We start from the raw sequence: 27,784 nt of genomic DNA, 5'->3' as shown, positions 1-27,784 counted from the left end.
CAGACCTCTGCTAATCTCCAGCCATTTCTTAACCTGGCTTAGCCTGTTTCCACTTTACTGGGCCCCAAGCCTAGTGAGGATCTAAGTGGCACAGCTGAGGTTTCTCTTAGAGAACCTCTGGTTGGGGGGGGGGTGGGGCATGACATGCTTTTAAGCAGTCAAGTTCAGCTTGTAGGAGACTCCTGGCTTTGGTTCATGTAGGAGCGCCAAAGCCCTGGGTTCTGGTTGGACCCACAGCCACAGAGAGGAGGGCCTGGCTCAGGTCATTGCTGATGGAACTGAAAGCCGGCCTTGTCCTTGTGAACAGAAAGGCTGCAGTTTGGCAACACAATGGAGGCTGGCAGGTGGGCTGAGACATGCCTCAAGTGATGTGATTTTTGTGGCCTCCGCTTAACAGGAGTCATGGCCCATGCAGTGCAGGGGTGCCCTGGTCTAAGGTGGCTGTGAGAATCTTAAGAGAACCTTTGACACTTGACATGTTTCCTGCCATGAGTCATAGAACATCCAGAGCCCAGCTGTATTCCAAGGGAAAGGAATTCACAAAGGTTGTGCAAGCCCACAGCTAGGAAGAATCTCTTCAACCCTTCTATCTGCCCCCTTTCCTTCTCCCTTACACACACAGCCCAACAGGGCGAGAACCTCTAGCCAGTGCAGAAAGAAAACCTAATCAAGTCAGGACTTTCTCTTTAATCCATGTTCTTCATCCTAGGAGCTGATATTCCAACAAGCCAGACTCCTTGAAGCCTGCCCCCTCCTTCAAAATCCTGAACAGCTCCCTTGGGGGGGGGGAAGGGGTGAACAGCATTTCTTTTTAACATCTCCCATATAGATCCTGTTGGCAGGGCTGGGAGAGGTGCATGCTGAGCCCACTGTGTCTAAGGAATAGGTGTGCATCTGTTTAGCAAAGGTTCCTAACTTGATGACACAGAGACTGGACACACGTGTGGCCTGGCAAAGCCATGAGAACTCAGACAGATGCTAGGGACCGGAGAACAGATTTGAAGTCCTCTCTCTCATTTTCCTTTTTTGATTTAGCATTAGATTTTCATATTTTTAGTACTATTATACTCCAACCCTAACAATACTGCGAGTGCTAAAATTGGCCTCTTCTTAGCTGTGTGATTTGGGCAAGAAACCCAATCTCTCCGGGGGTCACTTTCTTCACCTATAAGCAGAAATACATCATAGGACCTCGTAGGGTTGTCATGAGATTTAAATGGGTTGAAATAGGTCAGGAGCTTAGAATAGTTCCTGACATACCTTGACTCCCTGTTTTCTAATATTCTTATGTGCATACCCATTCACTTACATAAACACCCTCATTCATATGTTAGAGTGAATTCAAACTCATTTCATTTGAATTCAGATGGGTTTCTTTTTTTGAGAGGGAGAGAAAGACATACTAATAATTTTAGGGTTCACAGTCCACAGTCTGCACCTAATCCCACACCTTGTCCATTGTGTTTTCCTAACCCCAAGACACGCCCAGAGCATGTTACGTTGTGACCATGTCATGTCTGGTGTATAAAATTGCTGAGGCCTGCCCTGGTGATACACTAATGGGCCTATAGCTTCTGGCTTCTCGTTTCTCTCAAGGCATCGAGATGAAGTTTAAGAACATGCTGTTTCCTCTGATGGTCTGCCCAGCCTGGATCCCCGAGCTGAACTCAGTGCAGCATGGACCCGAGGGTAAGGGAGGTTGGCTCAAGCTCACAGAGGGGCTGTGATGCTGACGGTGGATCACAAGAGGGGATGGCAGGTGCCACGGCAGCTCTCTGTTGGTCCTGGGTGTCTTCTGCTGCCCTCTTCACTCCCTGGAAAAAGTGGGGGCTGGTAAGGGGGCTCCATTCATTGTCTTTCTCCCACAAAGCTTCCAGGGCAGGGTGTCAGCGGGCATGAGGCTGTGAGATCTTCAAGAATTGTCGTTAATACTGGCTATACATTAGAATCACTGATGGTAGGGGAGAGGTAAGGAGTTGTGCTTAGGGGCTTTTTAAAAAAATACCAAGACTTCATCCCCAGAAATCCTGATTTTGTTGAGTTGAGAATCACTGCTTTAGAGGGAAAAGCATTGGTTGCAGGATCAAGAGGCCTGGGTGTGAGTACTGGCTCATTTATTAGCTGTGTGACTTTAGTTAAGCCATTTAACCTCTCTGGGCTCTAATTGCCTCATCCATATAAATATGTGGGTCCTGGTTCAGACTTGCCTGGGTTGCTGTAAAGCTTTATAGGAACTGTATATGAAAGCATTTTCTGAGCTGTAGCAGGGAGTGATGTTATTCTGATTGTATGTTCCCAGGCATTTCCTTTGGGGCTGCTTGCCCTCTGAGCCTTGTGGAAAAGACCCTAGTGGATGCGGTTGCCAAGCTTCCTTACCAAAAAACAGAGGTGTTCAGAGGAGTCTTGGAGCAGCTGCGCTGGTTTGCTGGGAAGCAGGTCAAATCTGTGGCGGTGAGTCCCTGTTCAGAGGCGAGCAGTTCTTAGGAGATGGGGCCTTGCATAGAAGGAAGGCAGCATGGCCTGTCTGGCCTCTACTGTAGAATTTCACTTGCTGCAGTCCTGGGAGGGCCTTACATGTCAGTGCTTAGATTTCCCGGGGAAGGGTATGGGTGGTGTCCATTGAAAATGCAGGGTCCTGGGCCCTGCCCTCAGAGACTCTGAGTTTGGGTCTGGGATACAGCCCAGGGACCAGGTTTTTGACAAGCTCCTCAGGTGCTTCTGATGAAAGTGGGCAGTGGGCCTCTCTGAGAAACACCCTAACTCAATCTTCACCCCCAAGGTTGGAGAGATTCAGCTTTCTGCCTTCCTCTTCTGAACTGGGCTGAGCCTATCAGTAGGTGAATAAGATATATGTTAGGATGCAGGGAAACTTTTAAAGGGGATTTCCATGCAGAATAAGGGAGAACCAGAGGCAGAGTCCCCCTGAGAGGAGGGAGGATTCTTCTGTTGACTATTCACAGTCGGCTTTCAGACTAGCCCCTAGGTTCCCAGTTTACAAATGCTGGTGTTCACACATAGTTTATGCTGTCGGGGGAAAAGCTATTCCTTCTATTTTTAATTTTTTAAAAAATTAAAGAAAACAGCCTACTCCTATTCCCCTACCCCACCCCAAGTATAAACCACTTGTCATTATAGATAAGGAGACACAAAGTCAGAAAGCTCTCCCGAGTTTCCTAGTTCTGCCAAAATCTCCTTCCGGGAAGAATTTTGTTTTCATTATGCAACTGATTTTCTTTCTGTTTTCTAATAATAAAAACCCTGCATCTGATTCGTCTTATATATATGGGGCGGGGGGGGGGGGAGGAATTGCTGGGAAATTCAGGTCCAAATAGGGCAAGTTGTTCAACTTCCTCCTCTTTTTCCTTGATCCTTGATCTTTCTCTTCCATTTCTATTTTACTAACTCTATGTGGCCTTTGTGGTAAATCACCTCAATCCTTTCAGAAAAAATGTCTGGCAAAATCAAGCAAACAAATATAAAAGGGCTTATATTTCAGGATTGAAACGCAATCTCAGGTGTTCTGATCCCGAGTTTTGTGCATTTTTCTGAATGCCCAAGTTCTTACTGTGCTGGTCTTGTGTCTGCAGCGGATGCAGGTCCCTGGTCCCTCCTTGCAGCAGGTGTCACCTGCTTGTGCTCAGGAGCCAGTGGCATGAACAAGGGTTTCCTGGGCTGGGCTCTCACTGCTTGTCTTGTGTCTGCAGCGGATGCAGGTCCCTGGTCCCTCCTTGCAGCAGGTGTCACCTGCTTGTGCTCAGGAGCCAGTGGCATGAGCAAGGGTTTCCTGGGCTGGGCTCTCACGGCACTCTCTCTGCTTGTCCTAGTCCCTTGGAGGGAACATCATCACTGCCAGCCCCATCTCTGACCTCAACCCCGTGTTCATGGCCAGCAGGGCCAAGCTGACTCTCATGTCCAAAGGTGAGCTTCCTGAAGCAGAAGTCCGGAAAAGGACATGGAGGAGAGAAATCTCCCTCAATAGGTCGTTTTCTGGAGAAACAGAGCCCAGGGTTCAGTGACCTCTCTATACTAAAGTTTGAATCTAGGGAAGCTGCAGGAGAATGCATCCAGGCTGGGGGCGAGGAGAGCTAGACCTTTTCTTTGGAAAGAATTCACAATGGAAGTGCTGCCCAGGCACCTGCCTTACATAGCCGTGTGCTGGGGCTGAAACGTAGTGCCTCACCATAGCTCCTTGTTGGATTTTCCAGGAATTCTGTGCACCGTTAGTTAAACATGGCCATTATTAAAATTTAATGTATATACATTCACCTGAAATAAGTTATAATCAAAACAAAGACAGCAAATCCTCCAAATCTGTCACTTCCTAATTATTTTACTTCATTTTGCTCTTCAGGTTATTTACCTGTGCTGTCCGGTGGAAATGCTGTGCAATTGTGTGCTACCCTGCATTTCTGCCTGGTCAGAGGGTCTCAAAGACCACCCTAGGTCTGATATTTGTTAGGAGGATTCAGCACATGTGTTTTTGTATACACAAAACACAATCAGCACAGGAAAGGGTGCAGCAGACAAAGTCTGGAGGAGGCCAGGCACAAAGAGTGGGCTGTTAAATATTCACCAGTGCACCACTGCTTAAGAATTATGTTGGAGGGCGGCGCCTGTGGCTCAGTCCATAGGGCGCCAGCCCCATATACCGAGGGTGGCGGGTTCAAACCCGGCCCCGGCCAAACTGCAACCAAAAAAAAATAGCCGGGCGTTGTGGCGGGCGCCTGTAGTCCCAGCTACTCGGGAGGCTGAGGCAAGAGAATCGCTTAAGCCCAGGAGTTGGAGGTTGCTGTGAGCTGTGTGAGGCCACGGCACTCTACCGAGAGCCATAAAGTGAGACTCTGTCTCTACAAAAAAAAAAAAAAAAAGAATTATGTTGGAGAACTTGGTCCCAATTGTGCCAGGAACTCCCTCTGGCAGTTGAAAAATCCCCCTTGGTGGGTTGCCCTTTGCTTCTGATGTGGTCCCCGCCTCCCACTCACGTTGATCCCTCTTCATCTCATCTCTGTACAGACACCAGGAGAACTGTTCCCATGGACTACACCTTCTTCCCTGGCTACAGAAAGACCCTGCTGGGCCCAGAGGAGATACTTCTCTCCATAGAGATCCCCTACAGCAGGGAGGTGAGATGTTGGGAGTGGGTCCCGGGTCAGCCCAAATTAGTCCTAATGCCAGCCACCAAAAAAGAAACCAGAGTCTGTCTCAGGACCAACATCAATGTCAACATGAATGTTGTTCTCTCTGAAGTTTGCCTGTACTGAACCAACCATCTTCCTCTTTGGACGATGAGAAGTTGCAGGGTAGGGGTGCCCAGGACATGGTTTGTAAAAGCAGACAGCTGGATGTGTGGTTCTGAATGAGTCATTTCACCTGTATACCAACTTCCTCACTGGTACAATGGGCACATGTCACCTACAGTGCTGGTTATTGCGAGAACTAAAAATAAATATTTCTTAAGATTCCTGGCAGATATCTGAAAGCCAGTGAAAAGGACACACTTGCAAAAACACATCCAGCCGTCAACTGTGCCTGCCCCATGTCAGAGGGGTGGTGACGAGGGTAGGGTTTGCGAGCTAAGTAGAGAAGCTGGTATGAATGAGATGTTTATGCGCTGACCTTGGGCTGTACAAGGTGCTGGTGCAGACAGATTCCCGCTTCACAAGCAGCCCTTCTGTCCTGCAGGGGTGGGTCTGGTCACCTTTGGCTACCTTAATCTTGTTCCCGGGGGGCCTGTGTTGTCTTGACCTGGTATGATTCTCTCCACTTTCAGCAGCTACCAACTCAAGACACATTCCACGATGGGCCTCTCAGACAGGTGATCTGTGAGAGGCTCAGGAGCAGCTGGCCAGGAGTGTGTGAAGGGCAGCCTGCAGCCAGTGCTTCAGCAAGTGTCCTTGGGCTGTTTTGCCCTTGCTAATTTTGCCCTTGTAATGAGAATGCTAATTAAATTAGAGCAATTACATCCCTGAGGTGGTTCGCTAATGATTTTCCAGCTTGTCCTTATAGACCATTTTGAGCAGTGATTCCCAGAGTTTTGAATTTCACAGTTCAGTAATTTTTTTTTTTTCTTTAAATTATGAGTGGGGAAAAGTGGAGGAAACAGGCACAGTGCTACTATGGTCATTAATAGAAAAGCTTGATTACATAAGAAAAAGGAGATTTTAATATCCAGAATTAGGAAGCTTTCTCAAGAAAGGATGTTGTCAGATAGTTCTTGGCATCCCCGTGAAAATGCTGCTGTGGACGGCCCCATCCTGGGGTGAACGGCTGGAGCCACGAACTCAGTGTCCTGGGGGCATGTGTGACAGCACGCATCTGAGGGGCTTTCCATGACTTCTTCATGGAAAATCCTGTGGCTGTGGCCTGGAGAGGGGCTCATCGTGCTTTCCCCATTTGAGCTCCTTTCCTGTTCCTTCCCTGCCTTCCCTATTGCTTAGAATTTGCCATGACAGGGCATTTTGAAACCTCAAGAGGAAGCTGACGTAGAAAGGGCTTGAAGCCATATGGTCTTACCTGGAAATAACTCACACTCTCCTTCTGTCTCCAAAGACAGATCCTGGCCTGGGCCCAGGGGGAAAGTGTGTTCAAATCACAAAGGCAGCAACTGTTTCAGTGTGGAACTTTCTCTCAGTTCACGCATGGCCCTGGAGGCAGGGACCAGTTAGAGAAAGCTGAAGCTGTGTTTGCCAACAGCCCTGGGCAGCTCACAGTCGCTGCCTGAGGGGCCGTCATGCCAACAGAGGGTTCAGCACAGCCCCCAGAGAAGCTGGGTGGGTGCTGACACCGGGCTGGGGGGTGAGGAAAGGGGGCTCTGAGGAGTCTATGTGAAGGCTCCCCTCCTCCTCCCTGCTGCTTGTTTGGTGGAGAACAAGAGAACTCCAGCTCCTTGGAATGTTCTCCGGACCTCATCCTAAAAATGTATTTGTTGTGCTTGTCTTTGGTTCCTGGGGTGAGCTGTCCCCCTGATTTATGAGAGCGCTGTCACCTCACCTCACCTCACCTCACCTCACCTCATACCCCTGTTTTGCTGGTTTGCCATTCGTAGTCCTCGCAAAACAAGGAGAAAAACAGGCATATTTCTGTTTTTTTTTTTTTTTAGGGTGAGTTTTTCTCAGCTTTCAAGCAGGCCTCCCGGAGAGAAGATGACATTGCCAAGGTGACCTGTGGCATGAGAGTTTTATTCAAGCCAGGAACCACAGAGGTCGAGGAGCTGGCTCTTTGCTTTGGCGGAATGGCCGACAGAACCATCTCAGCATTGAAGACCACCCGGAAGCAGCTGTGCAAGTAAGGAGGCCGGCAGAATGAAGCTGCTGCTGCCGCTGCCGTGACTCCAGGTGGCCTTACTCTGGCTGCAACAGCTGCTATGACAGCTGCTTCTACTGTTACTACAACTGCTGTCACCACTATTACCACTGTGCTACTTCCAGCACCCCTGCTCGTAGCGTCGCCCCTGCTGCGCCTTTACCATTGTCGCTACTGCTGTGTGCAGCTGTCATTGGCACTCTCCCTACTATTCCTGCAGCGGCGTCTACTACAGTTATCACCGCTGCTCTTACTGCTATTACTATTGTTACCGTCACTGCCACTATCACCACCGCTGCTATCACTGCCATGACGAGTCCTACTGCTGTTATTACTGTTCCTGTTGCTACTAGTGCTGCTGCTGCTGTTACTACTAGTATTTATTGCTGCTGCTGCTGCTTCTATTACTGTTGGCAGGATTGCTGTTATTGTTGCTAATATTATTACTGCTTTTTATTCTGCTACTATTACTTTCTACTACTAGTATTCATATTGTTAGCAGGACCACTACTGCAAGTATTACTGCTGCTGCCACTGTAAGTATTATTACTAGTAGTATTGATGCTACTACTGCTGGTGCTTGTTAGGGTATGAGTTAGTGGACACAGGTTTTGAGAAGGATTTCTCCTGGGCAGCGCCTGTGGCTCAGTCGGTAAGGTGCCGGCCCCATATACTGAGGGTGGCGGGTTCAAACCCGGCCCCGGCCAAACTGCAACCAAAAAAATAGCCGGGCGTTGTGGCAGGCGCCTGTAGTCCCAGCTACTCGGAGGCTGAGGCAAGAGAATCGCTTAAGCCCAGGAGTTGGAGGTTGCTGTGAGCTGTGCGAGGCCATGGCACTCTACCGAGGGCCATAAAGTGAGACTCTGTCTCTACAAAAAAAAAAAAAGAGAGAAGGATTTCTCCTGACAAAAATTAGAAAAGAGAGAAGTTTATTTTACGGCTTCCAGATGGAGGAAGGGCCTACACGATGACAGAGAGGGAGATATCATTGGCAGAGAAAATCAGGTACTCTGGCTTTTTATTTAGAAGTTGTAAAGGGGTGAAGATTTAAGGCTGCAGCCAAATTAAGAAGGGACCCTGAAACTGCTGCACCTGCTGGCCAGTAACAGGGGCTGTGGTAGGATGTCCGGGAGTCGGGTCCCCTGCCTGTCCTTGGAGACGGGTCTTATCGTGGAGATGTGACTCCGTCCTCGGGACAGGGCTGAGGCCTGCAGCTCATGCCCCTGCTCTTCACTTAGGCACTCTATAAAAAGCAGATTCTCAAAAGCAAATTTAAAAGAGAGATTTACATCTCTTTTCCATCTGCCCAGCTCTTTTCAGAAGTTGTACAAAACAGAACTCCTGTGGGGCCCCTGTTAGCCAGAGAACTCAGAGGACTGATCCTTAGCTGTTACTAAGGAATTGTGGGGTTAGACATTTTTCTGTTATTTCAGCAAGGCCGCCCCTTTCACTACTAACTACTGCTACTATTACTATCGCTACCACTAGTACTAATACTATTACTGGGCTATTATACAACAGCAATTATACCAAGCACTTCACTGATATTATCCTATATAATCCTTAAAATAACCACATAGGATCTATAGGATGGGCAAAGCTTAACTTGGGGTTTGGAACTTTGTTCCAGTTTCTGCTCCAGTTCCAGTTTCTGTTACCAATTTACCAAATTGGTAACATAAGTCAAGTTACTCGCTTTCCCCATGACAAATGGTATAACAATTTTCCCTATTGCACTTTTTAATTTAAATTAAAAGTGGTGATTTATATAAAGCACCTAGGTATTGCCTAGTGCTTTGTAAGGACTCTATAGATCAGTGGTTCTCAGCCTTCCTAATGTCGCGACCCTTTAATACAGTTCTTCATGTGGTGGTGACCCCCAACCATAAAATTATTTTCGCTGCTACTTCATAGCTGTAATTTTGCTGCTATTATGAACCATAATGTAAATATCTGATATGCAGGAGACCCCCAAAGGGGTCACCCCCCCCCAAGGGGTCGTGACCTACAGGTTAAAAACTGCTGCTATAGATTTATATTTTTCTGTTTTTTTTTTTTAATCATATCTAATTTTAAAGATAAGGGCTCAACACCCGTAGCTCAGTGGGTAGGGCTCTGGCCACATACACCCAGGCTGGTGGGTTTGAACCCAACCTGGACCAGCTAGATAACAATGACAACTGCAGCAAAAAATAGCCAGGCATTGTTGTGGGTGCCTGTAGTCCCAGCTACTTGGGAGGCTGAGGCAAGAGAATCACTTAAGCCCAAGAGTTTGGGTTGCTGTGAACTGTGATGCCACAGCACTCTACCAAGGGCCACATAGTGACACTCTGTCTCAAAAACAAAACAAACAAACAAAAACTAAAAATAAAAAAACAATTTTAAAGATAAGGAAATTGAGGCTCAAGTAGGTTAGGTAATTGTCTAAAGTTTTCTAAGTATCTGAGCCAAATTTTGAACTTAGGTTTGTACAACTCTGAGGCTTGGTCACATAGCCCCACACGAAGGGACTTGGAGGGCTGGGTGGGAGCACATGCCCACGCTCTGCTCTCTGGCAGGCTCTGGGCAGAGGAGCTGCTGCAGGAAGTGTGTGCAGGCCTGGCGGAGGAGCTGCACCTGTCCCCCGACGCTCCTGGCGGCATGGTGGATTTCCGGCGCACCCTCACCCTCAGCTTCTTTTTCAAGTTCTACCTGACAGTTCTTAAGAAGCTGGGCAAAGAGAACTCAGAAAACGTGAGTGCGGGGCATGGCAGGGCACAGGTTCTCTGCAGAATATCTGTCTAAGGACTTGAAAATCTGGTCTGGGAGGTAAACTTGCTCCTCTTCTCTGGACATCTGAGGGCAGAAGAGCAGAAACCAGGGACACCACCCAGGAACCACAGGGATGGGAGCCCACCAGTGGGCTGAGAGGCAGAGTGCTGGGCTGGGTGTCGGGGATGTGGGTGTGTTGCTACCTCACAGTGAGAACTTGACACGACTCTGTGTTTCAGCTGTGAAAGCTGCAAAAGGGGCGTGCAAACTAGATGAGCATTCTAGAAGTAGAATTGATCCTACTGTGGTTGTAGGTTAGAAGGGAAATGTGGAGTGTGGTGAGAAGGTGGGGTGGACTGGGAACATCGGTGAGGCGCGCAGCTCAGGGGGCTGAGGGATGCACAGGACTTGCGCTCAGGAGAGGCTCCTGGTTGAGGCTTGTTCACCAGCATGCACTAATCTTTCACTAGGGACGGGGGCAGTGTGGTGTGGGGAGAACATGACCAGTAAGGCTGTCCTAGTCAGACAACTGCGGAGGTGGAGTGTGACGGAAGCGCAAACGAAAGAAAACTTCACAGACGTGGAGACAGCAGAACTAAAGTCCTCTCATAAAAGCATTATTTTTTTATTTTTTTTTTTGTAGAGACAGAGTCTCACTTTATGGCCCTCGGTAGAGTGCCGTGGCCTCACCCAGCTCACAGCAACCTCCAACTCCAGGGCTTAAGCGATTCTCTTGCCTCAGCCTCCCGAGTAGCTGGGACTACAGGCACCCGCCACAACGCCTGGCTATTTTTTTTTTTTTTGGTTGCAGTTTGGCCGGGGCTGGGTTCGAACCTGCCACCCTCGGTATATGGGGCCGGTGCCTTACTGACTGAGCCACAGGCACCGCCCATAAGCATTATTAATACTTATTTTTTTCTAATTATAAAAGTAATAAGCACTTATTATGGAAAATTTAAGAAAATATAGGATTGTATAAAGAAAACCCAGAATTAGTCTTAACTCTCAGATCCCAGAGAAAAATCACTGATAATATTTTGGTTAATTCCTGTGATCTTTTTCCTACATTTATTTGTCCATTTGTCTGTTACGTTGTCTGATCCATCTCTCTCTCTCTTTCTGTTTTTTCCCTCCTCCCACCCACTTATTAATAGATCTGTCATCTTCCTGTTTGGATGTATCACTTTCTAAGCAGATTTGGGATCACACCACATAGAAAGTTTTATATCCCCCTTGCTTTTGCTGAGATTGTAGTGTGAACATATTCTATCTCATTAAACACCCCCCCTGGAATTGAGGAGGGTAAGGAAGGCTTTTCCAGGAAGGCCAGGGAGAGGCATACCCCCAGCATAGAGAGCAGCCTGCAGGCAGGCAGGAGTTTGGTGTGGGAGAAAGGAGAGACCATTGGGTGTGCAGGTGCGGGGTGACTAGCAATGAAGCTGAGCCGGTTACCCAATATGAAGCTCTCGGAGCCCATGTTTGGATGTTACGAGATCTAGCCAGTACTCAAAGGGTTATAACATGTGGAATGAAGGGATCAGCTGTCACTTCTCTCAGTTGGGGACAACCAAGAAGGGATTGATGATTGAAATATAGTCATAGTCACTTCTGTTACTATCTTGCCTCCACAGATATGTGGTCAATTGGACCCCACCTTTGCCAGTGCCACTGTACTCTTTCAGAAAGACCCCCCAACCAACGTACAGCTATTCCAAGTGAGTACAGATGCTGTGTGTGACTAACATCAGGCCACATCAGGTGATCAGTGGTTGACCATTGCCAAACAACCAACTTGAATTTTAGTGTAGGTGCATAAACCTCCTTACTCTTGTGCATAGATATGAAAATCTTCAAAATTTTCTTCCAGTGAAGAAAATAGGAATAATATTGATGTTAATGTCGATATTTTCCCTTTGTTTGACTAAATTTTCTCTTAGGATTAGACTCTCATCTGCTCCTGTTCCTTAAAGAATTTTTCTTTTCCATTTTATCTTTTCTAGCCCCTCTGTGGGCTAATATGCAAAGCCAGAAGTCTTTTTGAGCATGCTGAAAGAAATAAAAACCTTTTTATCAACTGCAACTTTTGAGAAGTCATTGTGTAAAGGGATCAGCAAACTTTTCCTATAAGCATTTTAGATTTTGAGGGCCAGATAGCTTCTACTTCAACTTCTCAACCCTTTCATTACAGCACAAAAATGCCATAGGCAGTACATGAATGAATGAGTGTCCTATTTTATTTACAAAAACAGGCAGTAGGTCAGAGTTGGCTCACAGGTCACAATTTACTGACCTCTGCCTTACAGTATAGTGGTCCAAAACGTGAACTCTGGGGCCTGACTGCTTGGATTTGTAAACAAACTGCTCTTTCATGACCCTATAATTTTGAAAAAGTCATTTACCTTCTCTGTGCCCCTGGGCAAGTTAATTATACCTACTTGTAAAGGGGGATAATGGTGGTACCTGTTTCGTAGAATGGTTTTGAGGGTTAAATGTGTTAATAAAAGTAAATTGCTTAGATAATACTTGGCATATAGTAAGCACTCAAAACATAGGAGCTATTGTTTTTATTATTTTGAAAAGCAAATGAAAATAGGACTTTATTATAAAATTAATGCATTTTAAAACATTTTGAAAAAATACAGAAAATATAAAGAAAATAAAAGTCATCCAAATCCCACCTCCAAGAGAAAATTATTGTTATATATTTTTCCTCTTTCTGCTTTTCTTATGCATATGTGGACATATATATAAATATACTATATTTATAACATATGTTATCTTTTTCTATATAATTTGATTATACACATACCACATTTCATGTCCTACTTTTACACTTAAATGTTTTAAATGTAAAAGTAGGACATTTAATCAATTAATTAATTTATTTTGACAGAGAGTCTCACTTTGTTGCCTAGGCTAGAGTGTAATGGCATGATCATAGCTTACGGCAACCTCTTGGGCTCAAGTGATCCTCCTGCCTTAGTTTTCTAAGTAGCTGTGACTACAGGCACATGCCACTAAACCTGGCTGATGTTTCTATTTTTTAGTAGCAATGGGGTCTCACTTTTGCTCAGGCTGGTCTCAGACTCTAAAAGTCAAGTGATCTTTCCACCTTGGGCTCCCAGAGTGCTAGGATTATAGGCATGAGCCACTGTACCTGGCCTGTTTTTATACTTAATATGAACATTCTTTTTTTCTAATTAGAATTCTTCAAAAGTGTATTTTATTTGTTTTAATGGTTGCGTATTATTCCATTATATGGATGTGGCGTAATTTATTTACCCAATTACCAATTAATGGACATTTAGGTCCAGTTTTTCTGTTCTTTATAAGATGACCCATGACCATCCTTATCCATTACTCACATGTCTTCCTGTTCCTTTTGCCCCATGCCCTTCTGCTTCCTCTTTTCCACTTGTCATGTTTGTTTTACCATCTAGCCCGAAGCTCTACCCAGTTTGCTTTGGGCCTGTAGAGGGACAGTGACTTAGCAGCTCAGCCTAACAAGTGACCGTCTTGTTCCAGGAGGTGCCCAAGGATCAGTCTGAGGAGGACATGGTGGGCCGGCCCCTGCGCCACCTGGCCGCAGACATGCAGGCCTCCGGTGAGGCTGTGTACTGTGATGACATCCCTCGCTATGAGAATGAGCTGTCTCTCCGGCTGGTCACTAGCACCCGGGCTCATGCTAAGATCAAGTGAGTGTCGCTGCTGTGGAGGAGCTGGTGGCCCTCTCGGAGGTGGGTGCTGGGAAGCACCCTGCCAGGCACTGCCCCAGTCTAGAAACAGGGAATCATCTCTAAAATACAGTGTGGGGAGCAGCAGGCAGGGTTAGGGTTAGTGGCACCTGGAGGGGGTCTGCTGCTGAGAGGGTGAGTGGGAGGCAGGGCCACATCGGGAAAGCCTCGAGTGCTGAGCAGAGAGAGCTTACACTGGCGCTGCTGAGAGGCTCTGGACAGGCCCAGGTTCGGTTTGCCTTCCGGATATTGGGCTAAACCGAAAGGCCAAATCTCAGGAGAACTTGACTTAGCACTAACAGGAAAAACACGGCCCTATAGTCTGACAGACCTGGATTGAATCCTGGCTCCAGAGCTTAGCACCTGTGACCTTGGCCTGTTTTCCCAACTGTAATAGGGGGTTTTGTGGGGATTAACAACAGTGTTTACCAATCACCTCGCAGTGAATAATTACTTGCACGCGGTTATTGAATTCTGAGAGCTCAAACAGGAAGAACTGCCATTTTTATAATAATGACGCCTAACGCTGACATGGCAGTATCTGCCGTAATCCGGTTGAAGGCGTTTTACAATATATTGGCTTATTTGTTCCTCACAACCACCTCCCAGGCAGTTCCTATCTATTATTCTCTCCCTGTTTCAGATGAGGAAACTGAGGCACAATCAGGGTACGTTTCCTGCTTCAGGCCACACAGCTGATAGGTGGCAGAGCTGGCGTTTGAAGCCCAGCAGCAAGGGCAGCTGTGTTGTATGGCTTCCGGGTGTTCAGCCCAGCAGGTGTGAGCTGCATTAGCCACACAGCCTGCTGAGCAGACCAGCTGGGAAAAACCCTCCCAGCTCCTGCCACCACGTGCCCTAGGGATCAGGTCTCCTTGCCATTGGTTTTTTCTCCGTTGCTGCTCCTAGCTTAGAGGTGGGTTCTTGGAACCGTGAACAGGACACAGGTAAAATCTGACAGATCAGTAAACTTTTCTGGGTCCCCGAAAAAAGTGTAAAATTTGATGGGGTTGTCAATTGTGGGGTTTGTTCTTTTGCTTTTGTCCTTGTCTTGAACCCCTGTTGACAGTACCATAGCCCACACTGTCTACACCGAAACTGCCTCCATCCAAGCAAGGTGTGAATGGATGGAGGAGAGTGGGGTGGGGACAGCAGCAAAAACCAGACTTTCCCGGGCTGTACGCACTCTGAAGGGAGCATGGTGAGCAGAGCTGCTCTGACTTCAGCACCTTCCTAGTGTAACCTCAGTTCTAATCCAAGTCACACTGTTTTCTGGGGGAGTGACTTTGGATAAGCTACCAAACTTCCCTGAGCTTGAGTTTCCCCAAATGTGAAATAGGGCTAATGATAATTACTTTAAGGGCTCTTGTGAGGATTAACTGTTTGAAGATGATTGGTACTTAGGGAAGTTTCCATACCTTTCCTTGAGGTGTCGCTGCCCTATTTCCCTGTGGGGGGCACAGGCTGGAGTGATCAGTACCTGGTTTAGACTGTTTTCATTGATAAATTCTCCAGGCATTCTCCCTCTGAGGGCCACATTGCCTAATTACACCTGGGATGCCGTATTGTGCAGGGATAGCACCATTAACATGGGGAGGGCAATTGGGCTGTGTGAAGTTGTTCACAGCCATTGTATCAGAGGCACAGCGAGGGCCCTGATGCACTGATTCTGGATGAGTGTTAGCTGGGATGTGGGTTTGAGCTGCAGCTCTCCAAAGTTACCGTTGCTCACCATGATTTGGCTCCCTTGTACTTATAGACCAGACAGGGCATAGTGTAAGGTCCATGGGGGCCTGGCCTAGTTTATTCATCTTATGCCTCCAGTGGAATTCAACATAGTACCCTGCACATGGTAAGCATTTAATCAACATTTGCAGAATAGAATAGAATTAAACTAGAATCTGATAAAAAAGAAAGTAGAGAAAGGTGGCATGAAGATGGAGGAAAGCCCATTAAAATGAGCACAGGATTATCTGCCCAGGTGATGGGTCCCTTCAGCTTAACAGCCTGACCCCTAACCCCTCTCACTCTTGCAGCTCCATAGATACTTCAGAAGCTAAGAAGGTGCCAGGGTTTGTTTGCTTCCTCTCAGCTGATGATATTCCTGGGAGTAACCTAACTGGAATTGCTAGTGATGAAACCATCTTTGCAAAGGACAAGGTAGGTCTTGGATTGTTTTTTTTTTTTTATGAAGTAGAACCAGGATTGAATGAAGTTTTAATTTGTGCTCATTACTCCAAATCCCTAATCTTGAAAGATTATACATTTGCATGTATCATAACCATCATCTAATTGGTGAGTTTTGCTTTGGATTTCTTTATGAATTCAGGAAAATCTGTAAAGAGAAGATGTCACCTGTCTATTTAATTAATGGCTGCTGATTTCACATAGTAGGATAACTCCACACCAAAGCAGCAATAAAAGAAGGCTGGTGATTGTGTTTGAATTAACAGTTGGGTTCTTAAGACACAGCATTAAGATCCTTTATTAAAAAAAAAAAGAATAAATTAAACTAACCAGAAAGGAAATTGGAATGCTGTCACTGTGTATATTGATAATTCACTTATATGAACTTATACAAAAGCTTATCTGTTGATTTCTACTATCCGAAATCCTACAACAATAACAAAATGTTTCAAACATTTGAGATAGAGCTACAAAAATCTGTGTGCTTCACTCAGAATAATTCTTAGTCATTTTATAATTCCAATATAGATCAAACAGAAATTTTCCAATACAGAAAATTAGATGTGGGTAGGTGTTTCCAAAGGGTAAATTCACCTTATCATTGATGTAAAAGAAAGAACATAAAGTACAAATACGGTATACAAGGACTCCACAAGGACAGCTTTTGTAGAAGAACAAATTGCTTTACAGATATCAAGAACCTCTAAAAGCACTGTTCTCATCATTGTTACTGAGCGTCAGCCAGGTTCCACTACCTCTGTACTAACTCAGTCAGTAACTTAATTGGGGCCTCAAAAGATAGTGATAAGAGACACGCATGCTGAGTGTCTGTTCCTATCATCAGAAACTTCATATTCTAAAGTGATTAGTTGGCTAAGAATTTTTAATGTTAATAAGGGGGATGTTGGATGAAAATTATCCCTGGAGGAGATCTCTTAAGCTTTTCTGTAACTAAATTATTAAAGGAAAAAAGCAGTTATTATTATATACTTAAAAAATCCCTCTCTAGAGTCATCTAGTCTAAGAACCAGCATTCAGGAGCTACTGCCTTTGAACACCTACATGGAATATGAGACATGATCACAGCCCTTTGTAAAGATTTTGGCATAAATGGAACATAAAATAGTGTGATGTGGTAGAAAGAAAATAAAAGTGGGAGTCAAGGCCTAGGAGTTAGTCCTGATTTCGTAACTAGCTGACCATAACCTAGCCATTTGCATCTCCATCTCTTCATATGTAGACCAAGGGTGCTGAAGAAGATCTAAATTGATGCACACCCTTGGCTTGGTGCTGTAGCTCCCATTGTGTTCATAGCAGACATCAATAATCAATCACAATATTCCATCCGGTGTCCCTTCTCAGTAGCTGCCAGAACTAAATAATCAGAATTGGCCCTTGAGATGGAATCTACTTGCCATCCTGACCCCAGTGATTTCTAAGTCCTGTTCTAGTTCTACTGATTCTAAGCATTTACAAAAAGGCATATCATCTCCAGTTGGTAGGATAAAGAAACAAATAGGCTGGAGCACATTCCTAAAATGTGCATCAATTAGGAAGGCAGTGATTTCCTTTGACTTTTTGAACAATCAGGAAATAATCTGCTTCATGAGGAGCTTGTTTAGGTTCTGTAACATCTGCCTCTGCTCCTAGGTTACTTGTGTTGGGCACATCATTGGTGCTGTGGTTGCTGACACCCCAGAACATGCACAAAGAGCTGCTCTCGGGGTGAAAATCACTTACGAAGACCTTCCAGCCATTATCACAATCGAGGTGAGTATGGACGACCTGTGCAGAGGACCCAGCTCCCTGTCCCCTGATTCACATTTATTAGGATCCTCTATAGGAGATTAGAACAGCTGGTAGGGATTGACTAGAGGGCTTTAAAATCCCTTCCAGCTGTGGGATTTCTGGTCTGATGAGACCTTCCTAATGATCTTAGGCTCAGACCTCTGTCAGCCAAACTGAGTTCCTCCTACCCCAAATTTCAGCTCTAATTACTTCCTTGAGGGATTCTTTGCTTTTCCTTAAGATCCGGGGTTGTTCATTTGGAGCTGAGGAAATGGAGGAATATGATTCCCAGGGGTACAACTGAGCTTAATTTAAGTCTGTCTATGAAGAGTATAGAGATTTACATATGGGAAGAGAGAGGCAATAAATCAGACAGCCTCTTTCTCCGATCAGAAACCATCTTCTTCCCTGCTAAAGCCAAGTGACTGAAGCTTCTCTGTGCTCCTCAGGATGCTATAAAGAACAACTCTTTCTATGGATCTGAGCTGAAGATTGAAAAGGGAAACCTCAAGAAGGGTTTTTCTGAAGCAGATAATGTTGTTTCAGGTACAGCTGCACCATGCATCAATGAGAACAGGGTGGGACTGGTCTGTGAATTAAATTCAAGAGATATATATTGAGTCTTGAAACAGGGAAGTGATTTTTTAAAATTTCCTAACGGAAGATGCTCTTCAATCTTGGTGACAAAGTAGTAGACAATCGGGTGGGAAAGAGCTTCATTCATCTTAATCTTCACTCTCCTTTCTCTAAGCTGGATCTAAGTGATTCTAGAGAGATTGTAGTGCACTCTAATTTGGAAGACTGTCTGGGGGAGACAATGGTCAGGGATGCCTGGCTGGCCTTGGGTCTGCCAAGCCTGTAACCACCCAGACTCCTCCCCCTCCTCACATTCCTGAGGGCAGTCCTGACCCATCCTCAGCCAGCCCTCTCCCCTGGCTCTCCCTCCCCCTCTGTCTCTGGCACTGTGGAATTAGGGTCATAACTCTCACTCAGGACAAGGCTGCTGATTAGCCCATTTGGGGATTGTTTTTGACGTTGGCTGATGCACGTTGCCAAGTCACTAAGTAGCCAACTCTGCAACAGGCCTGATAGCTTCAGCTGTGGGAAATTCTCTCATTTTCAGCTTTTAAAATCACATTATTAATTCCTTCTTTAGTTTTTACAATGGTAGTTTGTAAATCCTTGATTTTTGCTAGTTGCAATGGGAAAAGCACTTTGGACCTGATGCATTTCAGTGTCATCTGGTTCCTTTGTTGTGGAGGGGTGAGAGAGCTCTCAGCTCCCAAGACTTTGGGGTGCTTTTCCACCACAATTGGGGAACCCAGAGGTTAACTGTGATTGGTTGGTTCCTCCCAGGACACTTGACAAAGTATACCCCCTCAGCAAACTCGACCCTTTTGTAGCATCAGGCTGACTGTGAGGGATCTCATTGCTTCCTCAGGAGAGTTGTACATCGGTGGCCAAGAACATTTCTACATGGAGACTAACTGCACCATTGCTGTACCAAAAAATGAGGGTGGGGAGATGGAGCTCTTTGTGTCTACACAGAACACCATGAAGACCCAGGTAGGTGTCCTGTGGGTCAGTTCAAAGGGCTGGGGAGATAACCGGGACCTCCTCATTGACCAAGAAGGCAGTGTGGCAAATGGAAAGAGGGAGTTCTGGGCTGGTCCAGAAGGGCACCTAAGTGTAATGGTCCTGGCACCAGACTCTCATAAACCAGCAGTGTCACTGAGCTTGTTCTACAACCTTTCGTGGGCTCAGTTTCCTTGTCTATTTAAAATGGGTCCTAGTAAGGTAGTTGCAAAGATTAGATGAGTTTTAATACTTGAATTAGAGGCTAGTAAGTGTTGGCTATTATCATTCTAGTGCCACATGGCTTGGTCAAGTCATATCCTGCCTCAGGTTTCTCATCTGTAAAACAAAGGTGTTGGGCTAAGTGATAGTCACGGGGACCACTAAATTATCTGCACCAGTTAAATATTCACCACTTCTTACTACCTGTAATGTGACAGTGGTTGCTAGGATTTTTGGTGGCTTGTCCTACCTTCATGACCCACTAGTCCCTGACCAGGTGGAATGAGTTCCTAAAAGTATCCCGTCCACCGGCTGTTCACCCCTGGGGTTAGAAACAATGTCTGAATCAGTCTGCAGTGACCAATGAGTGCTGGACCACAGCACCACTAGTTGTAGGGCTGCACTGGGATTTTGAATCAAGGAATTTCAGAATTCACAGTAGTAACTATGCCCATGTATGTCAGAGAAGCTCTGGGGCAGGCCTGAAATAAGTCCAGGGAATGTTTTGTCTTTTGCCCACAGAGCTTTGTTGCAAGTATGTTGGGGATTCCAGCAAACAGGATTTTGGTCCGAGTGAAGAGAATGGGAGGAGGCTTTGGCGGGAAGGAGACCCGGAGCACTGTGTTGTCCACGGCAGTGGCCCTGGCTGCACACAAGTGAGTTCCAAAGCCTGCTTCTTCCAGCTGGCTCTGGGAAAAAGAATGGGGCTGCCTCTGCCAGGATGATTTTCTGGATTTCCTCCTGTTGGAAATAGTTTTCCCCTGCTTTGAATTCTCACAGCCCTCTCTTTTCAAAACCCTTGGACATAGGGTGAGGGTAACTTCGCCTGCTTCTTTGTGTTCCCATGCCCATGTTCACATCTGATCTCCCAGGGCGAGGACACACCTCACATCCTGTATTCCCCACCTTGCCCACCACAGTGCCTAGAAAGCCAAGCAGCCCATTCCAGGCCTGCTCAGTGTTCCAGGGGGAAAAGGCAGCTTCCCTGCTGTTTTCCTCCCTGAAACTCGTAGGGCTCTGGGTGTTCTTGAAGGCTCCTAGGTTTCTAACGCTCTTGGGACCCCCTCAGGACAGGCCGCCCTGTGCGCTGCATGCTGGATCGCAATGAGGACATGCTGATCACTGGCGGCAGACATCCCTTCCTGGCCAGATACAAGGTTCTAGACGTTGGGGCCATGCTGGGGTGGGCAGTACTATTTTGTAAGTAAATCTGAGGACAAAGGTCTGGGGATGCTGGGCTGTACCCTTACTTTTTTGCAAGACTATCTGGAAAAATTCAAAGAAGACATAGTAAGGAGGGAGATGCAAACAGGCCAATAGCAACACAGAAGGGTGGTTGGGGGAGGCCCGCAGGCTACTCCCAAGGGTGGCATTCATGAATTCTGTGAATTTGCTGGGATCCAAATCTGATCTTGCCCAGTCAGGCTCAGAAACACGATTTGTCAGCAGACCTAGAGTAAATTCATGGCTCTGCTTTGCCCTGAGTTAACATGGTCACAGGCCTTATATAGATATCAGAATGATTGCTTAGTAATGTACAGTGAAAGCTAAAACTTCCCAGGGTTCTGGACAGGCCCAAGATGGTAGGATGGGCACCTGTTCCACCAGACCATGTACTAGGCACTGCCCAAACTTCCCTCTGGCATAATCCTTTTCTGGATTTCTATGAGTGACAATTGCCGCCCTTCCCCATACACATCAGTATAGTCTTACAGGCCTTGGTCTAGCTCTAGAAACCTGGGAGCTCCCTCTCTGCAGGAATTGGCCTTGAACATCTCCCCTTTCATGTATCCTGACTTTATTTCACGATTACCCTCCCGGAAAGGCATTGTATTTCTCTTATTCTAAAATCTTGTGGGCCTGAAGAAATCACCTTGATCTTTTGGGGTCCCAGTTTTCACATTCATAAAATGGCCATAAAAAGTGTTTTTAGTGGTTGCATAAGGTCAGGGACGTACAAGCACATTATGCTCCTGCAAAGTGTACCTTTCCTTGTGGGTCGACTGGAACTATGAGGGATGCTGTAGTGTCTTCCCTAGCTTGTCTTCCCAGCCCTCCCCTCCCTGCTCTACCATGATTAGCTTTCTCTTTTTGGCCTCCTTGCTCCCTCTCCTAGAACTGGGAGCAGGGGACAGGAGGGAGGAGTGTGGGACAAGTGATTCCAGGATCAGAGAGCTGAGGGTGCAGCCCTGGGGAGTGTTAGTTTCTCTGCTCTTCACCTGTTACATTCTGGTGACCTCTTCTGGTGGCTTTTGTTTGCAGGGTATGAAGTCCTGCTCTTTCTGTTTCCTCTAGGTAGCATCAGTGGGAGGGGAGGATGAGACACAGAGGAAGGGGACTGTTGAGACATTTTCTCCTTTTATCAGGTTGGCTTCATGAAGACTGGGAAGGTTGTGGCTCTGGAGGTGGATCACTTCAGCAATGCGGGGAACACCCTGGATCTCTCTCAGAGTGTAAGTAGCACCCACATCTGCCCCTGCACCCAGGGATCCCTGGGGGGTCAAGAGTGTGCCCTATAGCCTGTTCACACACAGGCACAGGCCTTCCCGGGTGTTGCCTGTTAAACTTTTGCAATAGCTCCTAACTTGTCCCCACCTTAAGCTTCCCCATTTTTGGTTATTCTTGAAAGTACAGACAAGATCGTATTTCTTCACTGGGTAATGGTTAACCCATCCTTCTTGTTCAAGGTATTTCACCAAGCTAGCAAAGTCAGTTACAAAGCTTTATGTATGGTGTGATGACATTGTGTGTATGTGTGTTATACACACATATATGACGTGTATGTATGCATATACCTCTGTATCACACCTGTGATGGACATGGGAAAAGTCTCAAGGAACATACACCAAACTGTTATCAGTGATCAATTGTTAATGGTGATTGGAATGGTACTGAGAGGCACACACTGTCATTTTCTATGTTATACATTTCTGTGATATTTTAATTTTAAATAAGTTGAATTGCCTTTGCTTTTTTTAATTTTTTTTTTTATTGAAGTATGATTTGACATACCAGAAGCTTTTCTTACTCCTTCCATAACCCTTGGCAACCACTAATCTATTTGGCATTTCTATAATTTTGTGATTTTTGAGAATGTTAGATAAATGAAGTCAAACAATATGGAACCTTTGGGATTGAGTTTTTTCACTCAGAATAATTCTCTGGAGGAGTATTCAAATAGTGTGACTCAGTTATATGTTGCATGGTTTGTAAGTACCATGATTTAACTCTTCATTCATCAAAGTATTCAGAACAGAGGTTTCGATAGAGAGAGAGGTGATGGAAATTCCTATGATGGATGTAAGGTTATAGCTGCACAGCAGGCCTGGTGGGGCACAGTTAAAATTGGAATAGGCCAGATGGCTCTAGGAATGATTTCTTCAAAAAGATGAAACTGGATAGGAAATCTAATGTGCTTGAATATATTGAGAGCACATTTTTAGAAGTGGGGAAAAGTTGACTTAGTAATAAGTGAGTAGAAATGAAGTAAATGAAAACATAAAGGCAATTATTAACTCTAGGGTGAAAAAAAATTACGAAGAAAGAGAAATAATCAGAGTGTAACTACATGGTTCAGCTGTGAGCAGTATTTACAGAGTTAAAATATTAAGATGACCATTGATTAGATTAAAATACAGCTATACTGGGAGACAGAAAGCTGGTGTGTATGTGGGAAAAGAGGACTAGGCAAGAACTAAACCCTCCTTTTCCATAGTGAGAAGACAACAGAAAAGTCTAAAGCTGAAAAAGTTAAGGTGTAGTAAAAGTAGCCATGTTATCTAGAGATGTGGAAGTTAATTAAATAGCTGATATAGAATAAGCTGTGAGAGTTGTAAGTTGTTGCTTCTGGAGAGTAGGAGGAAGGAAAGTGAAGGAGGCTGTTTTTCATACCATGAGAAGTACTGGACTCTTCAAACCATTTGCAGTACAGCTCTAATGGGATTAAAAATTAATTTACAATGAATTAATAAGATCACCTTTTTTGAAAGAGGTAAATGATTAGTTACAACTAGAGGGTCTGGGAAGGGCTTCCCCACAGAGGAGCTGAATGAAGTTATCAGTAGGTGGATAAGATGCAACAAAGAGACTATCATAATATCCTAGGAAGAGATAACTTGGGGCCAAAGAAGAGTAGCTGCAGTGGAGCTAGAAGGGCAGACCTGGATGCAGCCACTGGGGTTCTTATTTGAGGAGCTAATGAAATCAGCATACAGTTCTCTCCTGTTTTGGTTTCTTGTGCTTCAGATAATGGAACGAGCTCTATTCCACATGGACAACTGCTATAAAATCCCCAACATCCGGGGCACTGGGCGCCTGTGCAAGACCAATCTTCCCTCCAACACAGCCTTCCGGGGCTTTGGGGCACCACAGGGGATGCTCATTGCTGAGAACTGGATGGGCGAAGTTGCTGTGACCTGTGGGCTACCTGCAGAGGAGGTAAGCTGGGAATTTGCTAGCACAAGTCAGAGTGGGTTACCCTACTTTCTGGGGTGGGGAGAGTGGCTTTGTAACTTGGGCCTTTCCCATGGGGGTGGAGGATGGGCAGGTCCTGATGACAGGACTGGAGGCTTAGCTTTAGACTGTGTCCTCCCAGTCTCTTGCACTGAAAAGGCCTCAGTGTGTCTCTCCTGGGGAAGGTACGGAAGATGAACATGTACAAAGAAGGGGACCTGACACATTTCAACCAGAAGCTTGAGGGATTCACCATTCCCAGGTGCTGGGATGAATGCCTAGCAAGCTCTCAGTATCATGCTCGGAAGAGTGAGGTTGACAAGTTCAACAGGTAAGAGCTGGGAGGGGGAGTCTGATGTTCCAGTGCTCTTTTGGGATACATGTTCTACAGCTCATAATTTAATGAATAGCTTCTGAGGCTGCTGAGTTGGCCAACTCACTGCAATCTCTTTGTTTTCTCTCTCTCTCTCTTTTTAAATTAAATCATAGCTGGGTACATTAATGCGATCATGGGGCACCATATACTGGTTTTATAGACCGTTTGACACATTTTCATCACACTGGCTAACATAGCCTTCCTGGCATTTTCTTAGTTATTGTGTTAAGACAGTTATATTCTACATTTACTAAATTTCACACGTACCCTTGTAAGATGCACCACAGATGTAATCCCACCAATCACCCTCCCTCCGCCCATCCTCCCCCCTCCCTCCCCTCCCTCTCTCCCTTCCCCATATTCTTAGGTTATAACTGGGTTATAGCTTTCATATGAAAGCCATAAATTAGTTTCATAGTAGGGCCGGGTACATTGGATACTTTTTCTTCCATTCTTGAGATACTTTACTAAGAAGAATATACAGCTTCATCCATGTAAACATGAAAGGGTAAAGTTTCCATCTTTCTTTAAGGCTGCATAATATTCTATGGTGTACATATACCACAGTTTATTGATCCATTTGTAGATCAATGGGCACTTGGGCTTTTTCCATGACTTAGCAATTATGAATTGGGCTGCAATAAACATTCTGGTACAAATATCTTCGTTATGATGTGATTTTTGGTCTTCTGGGTATATGCCTAGTAGAGGAATTATAGGATTGAATGGCAGATCTATTTTTAGAACCCTAAGTGTTCTCCAAACATCTTTCCAAATGGAATGTATTAATTTGCATTCCCACCAGCAGTGTAGAAGTGTTCCCTTTTCTCCACATCCATGCCAACATCTCTGGTCTTGGGATTTTGTGATATGGGCTAATCTTACTGGAGTTAGATGATATCTCAAAGTAGTTTTGATTTGCATTTATCTGATGATTAAAGATGATGAGCATTTTTTCAGATGTCTGTAGGCCATGCGCCTGTCTTCTTCAGAGATGTTTCTCTTCAAATCCCTTGCCCAGCCTGCGATGGGATCACTTGTTCTTTTCTTGCTTATACATTTGAGTTCTCTGTGAATTCTGGTAATTAAACCTTTGTCAGAGACATAACCTGCAAATATCTTCTCCCATTCTGAGGGCTGTTTGCTTGCTTTGCTTACTGTGTTCTTGGCTGTGCAGAAGCTTTTTAGTTTGATCAGGTCCCAGTAGTGTATTTTTGAAGCTGCTTCAATTGCCCGGGGGGTTCTCCTCATAAAATACTCACCCAGACCGATTTCTTCAAGGGTTTTCCCTGCACTCTCTTCTAGTATTTTTATAGTTTCATGTCTTAAGTTTAAATCTTTAATCCAGTGAGAGTCTATCTTAGATCTTAGAATGATCTTCAACTTGGGGCAGGTGAGTTTGCAGCCTATACTCTGTGTCATAGCCTATCAGTTGTGGTTCATCTTTACACATGTTCTTAGCCCAGGACTAAGAACACCACAGCTGGCACTAATCTATAAATGTGACTTGGCAGTCACTCCATTTCCTTGGGCCTCAGTTTAATTATCTGCAAAATGTACATAATTATGTTGGCTCTGTCTTCCTTACGAAGTTAATCAGACAACCAAATGTGACATATAAAGAGTCATTGTCATCAGAGAGCCAGAGTGCCTCCCTGCAGTGATGACAGTCTAAGTTCACCAGAGCACTCTGACCCAGAGTGGCCTCTGCTCTAGCTGTACTGAAAGACCCTTAACCCAAATATCCACCCTTCTCATCTTTGTCTACATTGTTGGGGCACAACTCAGTTTTGAATATATGGGCAAATCCAAGGATGTCCTGTTTCAATTTGATATGAAGATGTTGACAGAAAATATCTCCAATTTGACATAAATCTGGCAGAGAAGATTCCATGAGAATGTTCCTTTTTCTCTAGGGAGAATTGCTGGAAAAAGAGAGGATTGTCCATAATTCCTGTCAAGTTTGGAATAAGCTTCACACTTCCTTTCCTGAATCAGGTAATTGCCTTATATAATTTTGTCTATTTCCAGTGGATGGGGCCCTATTGCCCCTGTTTGTGGTGTTTGAATATTCCTATTTGTCTAATATGTCACAGGCAGTGAGACTCAGAGATCTGGAAACAATCTCTGGTTCCCACCCTTCCTGATCACAGGACTGAGGAGCGCTATTCTGCATTTTTTGTCCTCTTTCTTACTCTGTAGAATGAGCACAAAGATATGTGATCTATTTTGCTCTGAGGATAGGCGACATAGAGAGAAAGATAGGAAGACATTTTCCATGCTTCCGAAGGTCTATTATTACATCATGAGATGTACACCATCATATTTTTTAATCTGATTTACATCCAGAATGTTGCGGCTGGTTTTCTTTTGCCTGGGTTCCGTACCTTGCAGCCCCAAATCTTAAGCAAAGTTAGGATTTACTAAATCTTGTGTCTGGTCCTTAGGCAGGAGCCCTGATTCATGTGTACACTGACGGCTCTGTGCTGCTGACCCATGGTGGCACTGAGATGGGCCAAGGCCTACACACCAAAATGGTACAGGTGAGCAGTCTGGGACTGTGGGCATCCTTGCCAGCACTGTGGTGTCTGTTGTGAGGGAGGGTGCTGGGAGAAACAGAGCAACGGGATGCATTAGTGCAGAAGCAGGCCTTGGATCTGGCCTGACCATGCCACACAGATGCATGTGACCTTGGGCACGTCTTCCCCACTGCTTGGCACTCAGTTTCCTCATATGTCCAAAAGGACTGGTCAGGGGGAACTCTCTGTGTAAGGCAGGCATGTTGTATGTATAAAGGTAGCTAGTTTCTTATGCCCTGAGAGAGTCCTCACAGTAGACCTGGGATAATGGGGCTGGATTGGAGTCATCACATCTGCTCAGCTCATGGGACTGGCTAAATTGGATTTTATGAAAAGCCAGAGTTAGCTCTAAAGGCACTGTTTGTCATCATTAGGTTTCTGAACTTTTTATCCAACCAAATCACTCCATTGAGTGCTGCTTTGAATTCAGCCAGATGTGAGAACATTCCAGAATCAATAGGATTAGAGCTTATAAAATTATTTTCTTGCTTATAAGAGTGAACACGAATTCCAGTGTTGGTGTGAAGGCAGCCAATCCCCATGATAACCTCTTCTCTAGAAGGTAATAGCTTCTTTTTTTGCAGGTGGCCAGTAAAGCTCTGAAAATCCCCACCTCTAAGATTTACATCAGTGAGACAAGCACCAATACTGTGCCCAACACCTCTCCCACGGCCGCATCCGTCAGCAGTGACATCAATGGACAGGCCGTCTATGTAAGGAGCCTGCGGAAGCCAGCAGAGCAGGGGCTAGCCCAGGTTTTAGGGCTGGGAGAGTCTCCCTGGATAGGAGCTGGAAGGTTTCCTTTCAGGCTCTTTGGCTAT

The 27,784-nt window shown here is 45.5% G+C and overlaps 1 protein-coding gene across 1 annotated transcript in view; it reads left to right on the top strand.

Moving 5' to 3' along the window:
* The window catches only part of XDH (xanthine dehydrogenase), a 67,535-nt gene that overhangs the window by 28,045 nt on the left and 11,706 nt on the right, over positions 1–27,784 (top strand). The window contains exons 10-29 of the mRNA XM_053587318.1: positions 1,597–1,689; positions 2,300–2,451; positions 3,825–3,918; positions 5,014–5,123; positions 7,100–7,284; positions 9,861–10,035; positions 11,685–11,768; positions 13,579–13,748; positions 15,821–15,944; positions 17,622–17,741; positions 18,209–18,305; positions 19,201–19,325; positions 20,079–20,212; positions 20,626–20,713; positions 21,923–22,009; positions 23,802–23,993; positions 24,194–24,339; positions 26,301–26,382; positions 26,832–26,927; positions 27,548–27,676. Of these exons, the coding sequence (XP_053443293.1) occupies positions 1,597–1,689; positions 2,300–2,451; positions 3,825–3,918; positions 5,014–5,123; positions 7,100–7,284; positions 9,861–10,035; positions 11,685–11,768; positions 13,579–13,748; positions 15,821–15,944; positions 17,622–17,741; positions 18,209–18,305; positions 19,201–19,325; positions 20,079–20,212; positions 20,626–20,713; positions 21,923–22,009; positions 23,802–23,993; positions 24,194–24,339; positions 26,301–26,382; positions 26,832–26,927; positions 27,548–27,676 (2,483 nt within the window). The remainder of the gene's footprint in view (positions 1–1,596; positions 1,690–2,299; positions 2,452–3,824; positions 3,919–5,013; positions 5,124–7,099; positions 7,285–9,860; positions 10,036–11,684; positions 11,769–13,578; positions 13,749–15,820; positions 15,945–17,621; positions 17,742–18,208; positions 18,306–19,200; positions 19,326–20,078; positions 20,213–20,625; positions 20,714–21,922; positions 22,010–23,801; positions 23,994–24,193; positions 24,340–26,300; positions 26,383–26,831; positions 26,928–27,547; positions 27,677–27,784) is intronic.

This window comes from Nycticebus coucang, chromosome 4, assembly GCF_027406575.1.
Source record: "Nycticebus coucang isolate mNycCou1 chromosome 4, mNycCou1.pri, whole genome shotgun sequence".
Lineage (NCBI taxonomy): Eukaryota > Metazoa > Chordata > Mammalia > Primates > Lorisidae > Nycticebus > Nycticebus coucang.
Note: the sequence above shows the minus strand (reverse complement) of the source record. Positions and strands in the feature narration are given on the sequence as shown.